The sequence below is a fragment of the Nicotiana tabacum genome, chromosome 12 (genome assembly GCF_000715075.1).
Source record: "Nicotiana tabacum cultivar K326 chromosome 12, ASM71507v2, whole genome shotgun sequence".
NCBI classification, from domain to species: Eukaryota; Viridiplantae; Streptophyta; class Magnoliopsida; order Solanales; family Solanaceae; genus Nicotiana; species Nicotiana tabacum.
This window is the reverse complement of record NC_134091.1, coordinates 44,654,018-44,669,050: the sequence shown is the minus strand read 5'-3', so window position 1 is coordinate 44,669,050 and position 15,033 is coordinate 44,654,018. Positions and strand designations below refer to the sequence as shown.

Here is a 15,033-nt window from a genome sequence, read left to right as displayed (position 1 = left end):
ACTAATAATATTAATATACAATTTTAAAAAATTCAAAAAATTAATTTTATTTGTCATGAGGAGTACACATTTTTTTATTTTTTTCAAACTTTAAAGTAGTGTTTTTATACGACTAACTTAGATTATTAGATACATAACAAATAGTTCGAGGGATCTTCAATATATCACTTTAATTTTAGTGTTATTGACGCTTGCGTGTTTGTTTTTACTCGCATTTAGCTAAACGAAAGACGCGAAAATCACCATTAGTAAGAGAAACTCGCTCAATTCGTAAATTGATTCAGCTTGTAATTCACTTTTGACCATGTTTTCTGTAGTTCCAGCTGTAATGATATTATTATTAATTGTGCTTGCATTTATAAGTAACAAGTCTATTTTTCTACCATCTGAACTTGAATCCTACTGAAGGGGGTAAAACACTCTTTAACATAATTTGGTATTTTACCATCACAACAGTTACTTATATTTTTATCAAGGTTAATTTATTTTTAATTACCTTTGAGGAATGAGGGGTGCTTGTATCGGACTGTTCAAATCAAAGTAACTTCTTAGGATCTTGAGTGCATGACATTGTACTGATTTATTTGATCTTGTTATTACTTGAAGAGAATAGTCCTACGATTGTGTAGGAGTCACTCGTATCTGTAAATCTGTAATCTTGTTTCTTTTATTCTTTTCTAAAATTCATTTAAAAAGTTTTTTTTTTGAAAATAGACGACAGCTGGTAGGGCATTGAATGCAGTTGCGTGGATAGGAATCGGACTAGATGGTTTCTACATATATTTGAAAATGAAAAACTTTTTTTATCCCCTTCAATTCCTCAATTTAGTAGTGATAAGTTATGTGTGCCTTTTCATATTTTGATGATCTAACAAACTTTATGATAAGAACCAGATGGAAACTTGTTACACATCTTCAAGGTGCCAAAGCACAACAAATCTCAAATCAGGCACAAGTTCCAACAACTAGAGTCAAAGAGACGATAAAGAGAACATATGAACATTAGTTCCCTTATTGACTGTACCAGTCAACTTCTCACAACTGTAAAGTCGCTGCAACTGTTCCTCTGCACACACGCAACAGTATGAACAGTGCATCAGTCACTTTATGGGGAGTGCCTTGTACCGGATATTTGCTTGCATCATCCAAGTGACATAACTTTGATATTATTAACATGAAGCAATGAAGAAAACATACACTTGCACATCCGAGAATTAATCAAGTTTCCTCTCCAGTCTGTTGACATCTTGCAAGTTACGTCCGGGCTTCAAGAACAAAGAACAACATAACGAAGGACCAGTTTCCAGCATTGTATTATTATATGTCCTTAGTTGTGTTGCACCTTTGTTAGAGTGATTTACTTATAATTCCTACTTATCTTAGCTAGAAACATTGTGTAGGAAACCATTTGTAAAACCATAAATCTTGTGTTTGAGTCTTGGCTAGAGTTAGTGTCACGACCCAAAATCTCACCCGTCGTGATGGCGCCTATCTCAATACTAGGCAAACCGAAAATCTCAACAAACCATAATTTCTCTCAAGATTGAAAATATAATATATAAATACAATACAAACACTTCCCAAAACCTGGTGTCACTGAGTACATGAGCATCTAATATGAATACAAGTCTGAAAAATACTCATACTATAATAGTCTGAGACCAAATACGGTAAACAAAGAGATAGAGAAGGAGAGACAAGGTCTGCGGAACACGGCAGCTACCTCAAAATCTCCTGAAAATCAACTGCGCGAAAGGATCAACACCCGCTATGTCCGGGAACACCTGGATCTGCACACGAAGTGCAGGGTATAGTATGAGTACAACTAACTCAGCAAGTAATAATAATAAATAAGGAACTGAAGATAGTAACGAGCTACACAATTATGGTTCATTTCCAGTAATCCCAACAAAGAATAGACATGCTATTAAATCTGGCAGTTTAATATCAAATCAATTTTTATACAGTTCATGTTCATGTAATTTATATATCAACAATCTTTTAGAAATTTCACAATAATGATAGATAGCAACTAAGTGCAACAACAAATGAAATTCAAGTACAACCTCTCAGAACAACAATCATTCACTGGGCTCCCAGCCCTCATCACTCCCTCGGCTCCCAGCCCTCATCACTCACTCAATGGGTACCCGTACTCACTGGGGGTGTACAGACTCCGGAGGGGCTCGTACAACCCAAGCGCTATAATCTGCACGGATAACTCATGTGCCATAATATAAATATTTGAATTCGCATGGCTAACTCACGTGCTGCACGGCCAACTCACGTGCTATAGTATAATATAAGGATCTGCACGGCCAACTCACGTGCTGCACGGATAAATCACGTACTATAGTATCAATATCTCACAATCAGGCCATCGGCCTCACTCAGTCATAAATCTCTCCAGTCTTTCGGGCTCTCAATAATCATGAAATCATCCCAAACAACAATGATATGATTTATCAATAATAATAATAGAGACTGAGATAAAATATGCAAGTAAAAATTAAGACTGAGTACATATAGTATTTAGCAGGCAATTCAATAAGTACGCGACCTTTGTGGGTCACAACAGTACTATCACATAGCCTAAGCATGATTTCTAACATGATTTACACTCAAATTTTATCAGCACATAGAGAGCATATAACCAACAACAAATTATTCAACTTTACAGTTTTTCGGGACGGACCAAGTCACAATCCCCTCGGTGCACGCCCACACGCCCGTCACCTAGCATGTGCGTCACCTCCAAAATAATCGCATGATACCAAAATTCGGGGTTTCATATCCTCAGAACAAGATTTAAAACTGTTACTTACATCAAGCCCTGAAATTCTTATTCTGCAATGTCCTTTCCTCGTGCATTGGTCTCCAAATACCTCGAATCTGGTCATAAATCATTCTTTTCAGTCAATAAAATTCATTGAAATTAATTCCATAAGAAAATAATAATTTTTCATAAAAATCCGAAAATTAGCTCAAAAATAGCCCGTGGGGCCCACATATCAAAACTCGACAAAAGTTACAAAATCCGGAAGCCCATTCAACCACGAGTCTAACCATACCAATTTTACCAAAATCCGACCCCAACTCGACCCTCAAATCTTCAATTTAAACCAAGAGGGTTTTCAAATTTTCCCAACTCAATTCACCAATTAAATGATAAAAATAACCATGAATTCGGGTAATTTAACCAATATTGAGTTAAGAACACTTACCCCGTTATTTTCTCTGAAAATCACCCAAAATCGCCTCAAATCCGAGCTCCAAATTTTCAGAACTTAAACTTTCTGCCTAGACATTTGCTCTACGCGATCGCGAACATTCCTACGCGATCACGAAGAACAATTTTCCATTGCCCAGATTTTCCTCTACGCGATCGCGGACTTTCCCACACGATCTCGATGCACAACATCACAGACATACATGATCGCGGACTAGTCCACGCGATCGCGAAGCACAAAACGCGTGACTTCTACTCCGCTCCACTTACTCTACGCGAACGCGACCTTCGTCACGCGTTCGCGAGTCAAACAATTCCAGAGCTATGCGATCGCATCCCGCTTCACGCGATCGCGAAGCACAAAATGCCACTGCCTCACATTAACCTTACGCGATCGTAGATATCCTCACACGATCGCGTAGAACAAAAACCCCACTGACCAAATAAGCCTATGCGATCGCAAACGCATTCACGCGATCGCGTAGAAGGAAAACATTAACAGATATCAGAAAATTCCAACAACTATTCAAGTCCAAATGTTTGATCCGTTAACCATCCAAAACTCACCCGAGCCCCTCGGGACCTCGACCAAATATACCAACAAATTTTAAAATATCATACGGACTTAGTCGAACCCTCAAATGACCTCAAACAGCGCTAAAATCATGAATTACACCCCAATTCAAGCCTAATGAACTTTGAAATTTATAATTTCTACAAACGACTCCGGAACCTATCAAATCACGTTCGATTGACCTAAAATTTTGTACACAAGTCATAAATGATATAACAGAGGTATTCCAATATTCAGAATCGGATTCCGACCCCGATATCAAAAAGTCAACCCCCCAATCAAACTTCTCAAAAATTAAACTTTCGACATTTCAAGCCAAATTCCTCTACGGACTTCCAAATAATATTCCGGACATGCTTCTAAGCCCAAAATTACCATACAGAGCTATTGGAATCATCAAAATTCTAATACAAGGTCGTTTACACATAGGTCCATATCCGGTCCACTTTTCTAACTTAAATTTTCAATTATGAGACTAAGTGTCTCATTTCACTCTGAGTTCCTTCCGGACCCAAACCAACTGACCCGATAAGTCATAAATCAATTGCAAGACATAAATTGAGCAGTAAATGGGGCAACGAGGTTATAATATTCAAAACGACCGGCCGGGTCGTAACAGTTAGTCGAGTTGTAAGCTTTGTAATAGAGTTATTACAAAGAGGCTTGTAATAGAGTTATTACAAGTGAGTGATGGATTAAGATTTTAATTCCTAGGTTACAATAGGTTGTAATCTAAAAGTTGCTCGGTTAGTGAAGTTAAAATCCTACGAGTGTAGGTTATGATTTTTAATCCCATGAGCTGGGAGTTTTCCACGTTAAACTCTGTTGTGTCATTTACTTATCTCTTATTGTGTGTATTCTGTGAAAACTGATAGAGAACTAGGTTCTCTATACAGTTTGGTGGACCCTAAGTTTCTATCAATTGGTATCAGAGCAGGTTCTTTCTATCAGGCTAACACCTAGAAAGGATCCAAATGGTTGCTCCACCAAACTTTGAAGAAGGTCAATCAACCTACAGATCACCAAGATTCAATGGACAGTACTATGGATGGTGTAAGACAAGGATGCATGATTTTATCTTGGCTGAAGATTCAGAGTTATGGGATATTATCTGCGATGGACTTTTCATCCCTATGAAGACCATTGGTGAACCAGCAGTGACAGTTCCCAAGACAAGGAAGGAGTACAACGATACTGATCGCAAAGCTATAGAGAAGAACTTCCGAGCAAAAAAGATCCCCGTCTGTGGTATTAGACCAGACGAATACAACATGATCTCTGCATGTCAATCACCCAAGGAGATCTGGGAAGCTCTCCAAATGGCACACGAAGGAACAACTCAAATCAAGCAGTCGAAGATCGACATGCTCACTACTGAGTATGAACTCTTCAAGATGAAGGATGAAGGATGATGAATCCATTCGAAACATGAACACTGGATTCACCTATATCATCAACGAGCTCCACTCTCTAAGAGAGATCATTCCAAGGAACAAACTTGTCAAGAAAATACTCAGTGTATTACCTAGTTCTTGGGAAAGCAAAGTAAATGTTATCACTGAGGCAAAGGATTTGCAAAGTTGACCATTGATGAACTCATTGGAAATCTGAAGACCTACGAAATGAAGAAGAAGAAGGACCATGAAAGAAGAGATCCCAAAAAGGAGAAGAACCTGGTCCTCAAGGCAGACAATAATGATTCAAGTGGTGAGGATGCTGACATGGCCTACTTGACGAAGCGATTTTAGAAAATGGTTCGTAGGAATTGAGGCATTCCAAAAAAGGGGGCAGCTTCAGCAAGCCAAGAGGTTATGACTTGTGTCATAAATGTGGTAAGCCAGGACACTTCATCAAAGAATGTCCTCTCCTCAAGCAAGACTATTACAAGCACAATACAGATAAAGCAGTCAAGAGGAACTCGGTTCCTGACAAAAGATTCAAGAGAAAAGAAGTCGCTCACAATGTTGTGAAATAAGCTCTTGCTGCATGGGGAGATTCTTCCAATAAATCTAGAGAAGATGATGAACAAGGTGATACCTCCATGATGGCAGTTGAAAGTGAAGCAGTTGAATATGACTCTATCTTTGCCCTGATGGCAAAATCTGACGATGATGAAGATGATAATGATGATGATGATGAGGTAAACTTTCAAGACGTTCAAAGAAATTTGAAGTATTACTCTCAAAAGAAGCTTATATCTTTGGCAAATATTTTATTTGATACTTATCATAGTCTTATAAATGATAAAAATGCATTAATTGTGGAACTAGGAGAGGTAGAACATGAGATAGATGATCTGGTAGTCGTAGTGGTTGACCTAAAAGAAACCATCGAGGTTGTAAAGAAAGAAACGGATGTTCTGACTAAAAAAATTAAAAACGTAAAAAATGAGAGAGATGACCTGTTGGTAGTTGTTATGGATTGAAAAGAAACAATAGAGGAACTAAAAAGGGGAAACAATTCTGGGAACATCCAAAAGGGAAAGGAAGTTGCAAGTGAGGCACACATTAAGCTTGAAAATGAACTCAAATATGTGAAATCTAGTATGTGTGATGAACTTGAGAGAAACAGACAACTTCAGGAAGATCTAGGCAAAGTTAAGAATGACCTAGAAAATCTCTTAAGTAGACCTGGTCCTCTGATGCAATCACCGCTATGTATAAGAACAATGGGGGGAACATGCAGGGAATCGGGTTCTAAAAGGAAATAACTCCTTAAAATCCTCATAGCAAGTACGTTATTGTCCCTGATAACTGGCTTTGCACTCATTGTGGTAACACTGTGTATTTTAAAGAAACCTGTAAAGCTCGATTTTAGTCCCAACAGAAAAATAAAGTTTTTGCTAAAAAAGTAACTACTGATATAGAACCTGGTCCCTCAAATAAAAAACGTGTGATGCCTGCTTGGACAAGAATAAGTTTGATTCACCCTTTTCCTCATTACAAGGGACCCAAACTTGTTTGGGTTCCTAAGTCTAATCCTTGATTTCCTCGTACAGGGAGCAGTGAAAGGAAGCAACCAAAGATGGTATATGGATAGTAGCTACTCTAAGCATATGACTGGAAGCACTAATGATTTCCTTTCACTCAAAGCCGTGCAAGGAGGGAGTGTATCCTTCGGCAATGGCAAAAAGGGATACATTCTGGGAGTAGGAAGAGTTGGGAAGACACTCACTCATTCAATTGAAAATATGTACTATGTGAATGGTTTGAAATACAGCCTACTGAGTGTCTCTCAAATCTGCGACAAAGGAAACAAAGTGGAATCCTTATCAAAAACTTGCACAGTTACAAATCTTGTAACTGGTGAAGTGATTCTATTGGCAAAAAGATTCAAGAATATGTATGTTGCTAATTTTGAATCTTTGAAAAATGGGAATCTTACATGCTTGAGTGTTATTGATGACAATGCTGAACTGTGGCACAAAATATTGGGACATAGAAATTTTACGTTGCTAAACAAATTGGTCAAGAAGGACCTGGTTCGTGGGCTGCCTAAGTCAAGTTTCAAAGATCACAAAGTGTGTGATGCATTTGTAAAAGGAAAGCAAGTTAGGTCCTCCTTCAAGCCAAGAAAGGAAGTAAGCACCTCAAGGCCACTTGATCTCCTCTATATGGATCTGTGTGGACCTATAAGGGTGCTAAGTAGAGGAGGAAAGAAGTACATTTTCGTCATAATGGATGACTACTCCATATTCACCTGGACTTTGTTCCTTAGAACCAAGGATGAAACTTTTCCAGTGTTTGCTGCTTTTGTGAAGAAGATCCAACTGAAGATGAGCCATAATGTTGTGAGTATAAGATCTGATCACGGCATAGAGTTTGACAACGTAAAATTCGACGAATTCTGTGCTGAAAATGGTATAAGTCATAATTTTTCAGCTCCAAGAACACCCCAACAAAATGGTATTGTGGAGAGGAAAAATAGGACTCTTGAAGACATGGAAAGGACAATGCTGATTGATAGTGGTGTTGCAAAACATTTCTGGGCAGAGGCAGTTAATACTGCATGCTACTTGGTGAACAAGTGCATGATCAGGTCCCTCTTAAACAAAACCCCGTATGAACTGCTGAATGGGAGAAAACCCAAGCTAACACATTTGAGGACATTTGGTTGCAAATGTTTCGTTCTCAATAATGGGAAGGAAGCATCGGGAAAATTTGATGCCAAAAGTGATGAAGGTATCTTTCTTGGCTATTCATCACAAAGCAATGCCTACAAGGTCTACAACAAAAGAACTCAATGTGTTTGTCACGCCCCAAAACCGTGGAGCGCGACCGGCGCTCAACCGAGTGAACCCGACCGAGCAAGCCTGTTAGATTTCATTCTACCCAAACTCATCCATGAATGAAGATAATACATATTTTCATTAATTAGGCGGAAATGTATTCATGTCTACAATACCAATTCATTTCCAATAGTTTCATCATTTTTTAAAGTCTCAAATGGACAAATAATACAACCACAATATAACATAGTTTGTCTTTCCCAGCACCAATACACAACCCACACTATGTCTACGGAGCCTCTATAGATAAAGAAGAGTACAATGATAATGCCGGCAATAAGGCCCCGGTTATACCTCAAACTGAATACACAAAGTACAAAAGATACATGACCCCGGGATGAAGTGGGGCTCACCAAGTCAGCTGGGAAGAAGGTGTACTGCTATCACTGATCAATATCTCCTGTTGTGGAACCACCTACATCCATTTAAATATCCAGCGCCCCCGGAAAAAAAAGGGACGTTAGTACTGTCGAATAACACTAGTATGTATAACTAAACACCCTCTCAATAGAATGACAAATAATACAAACAAGATTATCAGAATATCAATGAAAGCCTTAATCAACATCAAACCTCAATTTAGGATCAAGACAATGTTCAAATTAATTTCTATATCTCACTTTGGGAGATTTTTAGTATCGATTTATCATTGTCCACAATACCATTATTCATAAAACAAGTACCACCGTACTCTCAGCACGGAGTCCGATCACGACTCAATCAGCTAGGCTATCTCATTAGAGACATCAACCACAATTACTCTCAATATCAATACCACCATCTTTAACACGGAGTCCGATCACGACCCGATCGGCTAGGCTATCCATTAGGGACATCGACCACAATCATAATTTCAATTACAATTTTCAGCACAATCGCCACCATGTGTGTGGCATAGTGTCCGATCACGACCCGACAGATTAGGCTGTCTTATTCGAGACATCAACCTTTTTATATCAATCATCGCATTTCATATTACTTTCACATCTTTTCATTTCATTGGCACTAATGGCCATAATTATAAGATCATTCTTGGCACGTTGGCCATATTTAGTATTTCATGCTCACCTTTTCAATTTCAATTATCATCATCATCATCAACAACAAACACAATTCAAATCAAGGTGTGTAGTACACATGTGATCAATTTAGAGTCTAAGGCACATAGAGATTCTTCACAAACTTTGGCATAATAGCCTTCGTTTGAATTTATCTTAAAATCGAACATTTTTAATGCACATCCCATATTTTAACACATCCTCAATTGATAACATAACATGAATAAAGCATTTGGGTTACTTGTTGAATATATATCTTTCAACCCAATCTTACTCGGAATAGCTAATTTTATAATGAACCACTCGAGACTTACATAATTCACATGAATATCGTGGGATCCAATTCTAAGAGAAGAGTTTAGCCAACATATCTCAATTGAGCTTTCTTAAACTCTAAAATATTTTGGTTCAATCTATTGTACAAATATAACAAATTGAATCAAAATTAGGAAGATGATTATGGTTCTAGCTCATTTGAGCATTTTATCAAACACTAGGTGTGCATTAAGGTTTCAAGGTCCTTTTATGGAGGATTCCATCATCCTACAACCCAATCTTTACCATTCTTAGCTCAACAATCTTCCTACACCCTTTGATAATACATGCATATAAAATAAATAACTCTCATGCCCAAAAATTATCTTGTTAATTACCCATTTTCAGATAATTCCAAAATTGAGGGTTAGGGTGTACAATCTTACCTCTAGGGTGAAGACCTAGTGAGTTTCCCTTCTTAATCTTTCAAAATTTGAGCAATAATTGAAGAACACCTTCTCACTCTAGGGCACTCTCTCTCATTCTAAAATATCAGATTATATCTCAAAAATAGCCCAAAGAGTGTATTTAACGAAGTAGGGTCGGATTTTAAAAACCCAAAAATAAAGCTCCGGAATAAGTTCTGCGGTCGCATATGCGACCGCATAATGATTATGTGAACCGCATATCGGTCGCATAATTGGTGTCCAAAATGACCAAAAATCTGCCTGAGTCTACGGTCACTATGCGGTCTGCATAACTGTTCTGCGGTCGCATAGTGCACCGCGTAACAGTTATGTGGTCGCATAGTCGACCGCATAATTGCTTCCAACTGATCCAATTAATTGCCTTAATTTGCGGCCATTATGCGGTCTGCATAGTGATTCTCCGATCGCATAATGGACCGCAGAAATGCACCTTTTCGCCAAAAAAATTTCTTTACTTTTCGGTGCATTGTTCAACCTAAAAAGTTCGAGCCGCGGCTCGCTTATAAAATCCTCAAACACGTAAACCCAATTCGGCACCACGAAACATTATTTTATTTTGCAAATTTTACCGGGCTTTACACTTAAGTACTTCAAAATTTTTCGGGGTGTTACAGTGTTAAGGAAAGCATATATGTAATCTTTAATGAATCACACCACCTATGTGGGAAAGATCCACATGATAAGTTTGATCAAGACGGAGAGTAGTCAAAGGTTCCTGGTGAAGTCATTGATATGGCAAATGGAAAGGCTGACATGATGAGTCAGGTCAAAGAATCAAATGAAGATGGTGCAGCTGAGTCTCCAACTGATACAGAGGAACATGTTCCCTCAATCACAACAACTGAAGCAGAGAACAGAGTTATTGATGCCGTGCAAGGAACTCTTGATGCTGAGTTGAGAAGTGGCACTTATGTCAACAATGGATCTCATTCAGAGGAACCTGGATCCTCTCGCAATGAGATTCAGGTGTCTAACTGGAAACACAAAATTTCACACCCTCTTCAAAATGTAATCACTCCTCTTGACTCAGGGATTCAAACCAGATAAAAGTCAAGAAACTCACTTGCCTTCTCAGCCTTCCTCTCTCAAATTGAGCCCAAAAATATTAAGGAAGTATTGAAAGATGCTGACTGGATCACTGCTATGCAAGATGAACTCTATCAATTTGAGAAGAACAACGTATGGCACCTGGTTCCTCGACCCTCAGACAGAACTGTTATAGGAACTAGGTGGGTGTTCAAAAACAAACTTGATGAGTTTGGGAACATAACAAGGAACAAGGCAAGGTTAGTAGTTCAAGGCTACAATTAAGAAGAAGGGATCGACTATGATGAAACTTTTGCCCCAGTTGCTCGAATGGAAGCCATCAGAATCCTCATTGACTTTGCATCTCATATGGAATTCAAATTGTTCCAAATGGATGTCAAAAGTGCATTTCTGAATAGATATCTAAAGGAAGAAGTCTTCGTCAAACAACCACCTGGTTTTGAATGTCATGAGCATCCTGAGCATGTCTTCAAACTTGACAAGGCATTATATGAACTGAAGCAGGCCCCTCATGCATGGTATGAAAGGTTGTCCAAGTTTCTTCTTGAAAATGGCTTTACAAGAGGAAAAATTGACAACACCTTATTTCTGAAGAAACGGGGAAGGAACCTGCTCATTGTGCAAGTTTATGTTGACGATATTATTTTTAGTGCAACAAATGATTCCCTGTGTGCAGAGTTTGCAAAGCTCAACGGAAGTGAGGTTGAAATGAGTATGATGGGGGAATTGAATTTTTTTCTTGGGGCTGCAAGTTAAGCAAACTCCTAAGGGCACAATGATAAGTCAGCATAAGTACATTAAAGAGCTCCTAAAGAGATTTGAGATGGAAATTTCAAAGATCATTGATACTCCTATTGCCACTGCCACTCGTTTGGACATGGATGAACCTGGTTCTCCTATGAACGAAACTATGTATAGAGGTATCATTGGTTCAATTTTGTATCTCACAGCTATTAGACCTGATATCGTATTCAGTGTGGGATTATGTGCTAGATTTCAATCTAGTCCAAAGGAATCTCATCTGAAGACTGCCAAGAAAATTCTAAGGTATCTCAAAGGAACACAGGACCTGGTTCTCTACTATCCTTCAGGAGACAATTTCGATTTAATTGGGTATGCTAATGCCGATTATGCTGGTTATCAGGTGGATAGAAAGAGCACATCTGGCATGGCACATTTTCTAGGATCGTGTCTGATTTCATGGGGTACCAGGAAACAAAACTTTGTGGCTCTTTCAACTGTAGAAGCTGAATATGTGGCAACTGCCTCTTGCTGCGCTCAACTACTATGGATCAAGCAGCACCTGGAGGACTTTGGTGTGTTTTCTGATTGCGTGCCATTACTATGTGATAATACCAGTGCTCTCAATATGGCAAAGAACCCGGTTCAGCATAAGAGAATAAAGCATATTGATGTGCAACATCATTTTCTCAAAGACAATGTTGAAAAGGGTCTTATCTGCATGAAGTTATGCAAGCAGAAGACCAAGTAGCAGATATCTTCACCAAAGCACTAAGTAAAGAGCACTTTGAAAAGAATCGATTGGCATTGGTGTTGATAAAATTGAACTAAGCACCAGGTCCCTCAATAATTGGTTATGAAAGAATGAACAGGTATAAACAGCTACAACGTATTTTTTGGCAAGTTCTAACTCGTCTCTATACCGTTACAGGTAGACACTCATGGAAACTACATAGCAAAAAAGTAGCTAATGACATTGCATCTTGGTAAAAGGATGAGGCTCAACATTTACAAAACTAAATGAGGGAACCGGGTTCCCTTGACACATGTTAGTAGTTCCTTTGTATTCTCATGCACATTTTTAAACGGCTATAAAAGTGCCATGTCATTAAAAGTTCTAGTCTCTCTCTCTATCTCATCTCTTAGAACTCAAATGTCTCACCCATTACTAAATGACTCGGGTACCCGTTGATTCGTACCCATTTTCCACCGGTCCCCCACGTCCCCTAAATAACCCCAAAAACGGTCTCTTTCCTCACTATCCATATCAAAGACAAAAATTCCCTTTTCTCTCTCAAAGGAAATACTTTTCTTCTCGTGTCCTCACTACAAATATCCACTATGTCTCAAAATGCAGAGGTTTCAAACGTCTCTAGTGTAGTCCCTACTGTGTATTCGTTTCATGAAGCACATGAACGATAATCGGAGTCACCTCTGTCACCCAGTCCAAACCCCATACCAGATCAATAACTACATGTTACTTCCTCTACAACCCAATTGAGTTCTAGTTCTCACTGCAGTCGCAAGACTCAGAACCCTAAATGATTCGTTGTTACAACCTCTCCTTCTGCCTCGCCAGAAAAAATGGCAGAAGGTGAAATAGTAGACGGAGATGAAGGTCAAGAAGTTTCTAGTCAGAAGCTTAGGGAGAGTGATGAAGCCCAACATGATGTGGTTTGTTGTAGTGAAGCCTCAACAACGCCTATTTCAAGCTTCGATTTGAATATTGCCAACCCTACAGGTAATATTCCTCTTGTACCATCTAACTCTACTTTGGGGGTAAATGAACAAGAAGTCATTGAGAACATGTTATTAATCGATGTAGAAGGAGGTTTGGTTGGTGGTTATGAGGGTGTTAATGTGACCATTGGGTCTTAGGGGGAAGGTGAAGATCATCAGGAAGAGGGTAGGGAACTGGTGCCCCTTGAAAATCTGGCACCTGATAGTACTACTGGGGAAACAAATGAGGGACATGTTCCCTCAGCCCAAGAGGAGCCCTCTTCTCCTAATTGGGATGAAACTCCTTGCTCTTCAAAAGAGCCCCAGGTCAGTACTGATCCTTCTCCCTCTTCTCACTTTGATGTTGAGCTGTTAAACATCGTCTTTTCTGAGATGAGATCTCTTCCTGAGGAAGAAAATGAGAACAGTGAGGAGGATTATGACAATGTGTATGTTGCAAGCTTTATTGCGGCTAGGAGTAGAATGGCAACTCCCAAAGAGCCCACTCTTAAAAGACCTACTACTAGACTGCAAAGGAAGGAATCCCTTGAGTCAGTTCTAAAGAAAAACAAAGAAGAGAAGAAGAAGAAGAGGTTAGTAAAGGGTGGAAAGCTGGTGAATGAAGAGAAAGTGCCTCCAGCACTTGTTGTTGATATTGACGATGAAGAGGTGAATGAGGAACCTACTTCCTTAATTCATAGGTCCTCTAAGAAACCTGTGATTCTAAAACCCAGGAGAGAGCCATATGTGAAAGCTGTGGAAGTAAAAAATATTGAGGTAGACAAGTCTAGTGAAAATGTGTATGAAAAGTCTGGTGAAAAGGTGTATGAAAAGTCTGGTGAAAATTTGTCTGAGAAATCTGGTGAGAAATTGTGTGAGAAGTCTGCAAAGAAAGAGAAAAGTGTTAGAAAGTTTGTGAAAAAGAAGGCTGGTAACAATGAAGGACCTAGTTCCTCCAAGAAGGCCAAGGTGGGTGTGACCAAGGATGAAGGAATAAAAAACCTGAGAAAAAAGAGGGTGGTGTGGGGTAGAACATTTGCTCCTGATATTCTTGACATGACAGGGATGCGCCAACTGGTTGATATTTGTGAGTTTTAACAGTCGACATACTTGTTCATCAATGAGAGCCCTAAGGTGTATAAGGAATATGTACGTAGTTTCTACGCAGACATGTTCACAGTGGAAGAGGATAACATCTGTTTGAAGGTCAACAATGTAGACCTTGTGACAGAAGAGGCTGTGTTGGGAAATATTTTGGGAGTACCTACTGGAGGAATATCATCCATTGAGGGGACTTGTTCTCCCAATTTCAGAAGTTCCATTCTGAAGGATGACGTAGTGCAGCAAGGGGAACGGGTACACAAGAAGGCCCTCCTTCCAGCGTATCAACTATTGTTCGAGATGGTGAACAAGGTTTTGCTTCCACTGGAAAAAAGGCATTCCATTACGTCAAGAGCAGACATGTTCCTAATAGAAGAACTGGATGCCTACACCACTATCAATCTATGAGGTCTCATGATTGAGCACATGAAGAAAGTGGCAGACTTTAAGGATGGTAATCATGGGTTGCCCTACGGGTTCTTGCTCACTAAGGTGTTCAACTTCTTCAAAGTCCCTTTGGGAAACAGCAACAG

General features: G+C 39.1%; 3 protein-coding genes across 3 annotated transcripts; all 3 read left to right on the top strand.

The window, feature by feature from the left end:
• Window positions 1-4,867: 4,867 nt before the first annotated feature.
• Window positions 4,868-5,215, top strand: LOC142167133 (uncharacterized). The gene has a single exon (XM_075227290.1). The coding sequence runs from the start codon at window positions 4,868-4,870 to the stop codon at window positions 5,213-5,215; it is 348 nt and encodes a 115-aa protein (XP_075083391.1).
• Window positions 5,216-7,479: 2,264 nt separating this feature from the next.
• Window positions 7,480-11,695, top strand: LOC107801533 (uncharacterized). Its single transcript, XM_075227289.1, has 4 exons — window positions 7,480-7,708; window positions 7,796-7,984; window positions 10,617-10,858; window positions 11,444-11,695. Exons 1-4 carry the CDS (start codon window positions 7,480-7,482, stop codon window positions 11,693-11,695), a joined length of 912 nt encoding a protein of 303 aa, XP_075083390.1.
• Window positions 11,696-11,714: 19 nt separating this feature from the next.
• LOC142167131 (secreted RxLR effector protein 161-like) lies at window positions 11,715-12,431 on the top strand. The gene has a single exon (XM_075227288.1). The coding sequence runs from the start codon at window positions 11,715-11,717 to the stop codon at window positions 12,429-12,431; it is 717 nt and encodes a 238-aa protein (XP_075083389.1).
• Window positions 12,432-15,033: the final 2,602 nt, after the last annotated feature.

Coding starts and splice junctions, on each gene's coding strand:
- LOC142167133 (XM_075227290.1), top strand. CDS start 4,868: ATGCATGATTTTATCTTGGCTGAAGATTCAGAGTTATGGGATATTATC.
- LOC142167131 (XM_075227288.1), top strand. CDS start 11,715: ATGATAAGTCAGCATAAGTACATTAAAGAGCTCCTAAAGAGATTTGAG.
- LOC107801533 (XM_075227289.1), top strand. CDS start 7,480: ATGGATGACTACTCCATATTCACCTGGACTTTGTTCCTTAGAACCAAG. Junction 7,709..7,795: donor AAGAACACCCCAACAAAATG/GTATTGTGGAGA, acceptor ATTTCTGGGCAG/AGGCAGTTAATACTGCATGC. Junction 7,985..10,616: donor TGATGCCAAAAGTGATGAAG/GTATCTTTCTTG, acceptor TTCCTGGTGAAG/TCATTGATATGGCAAATGGA.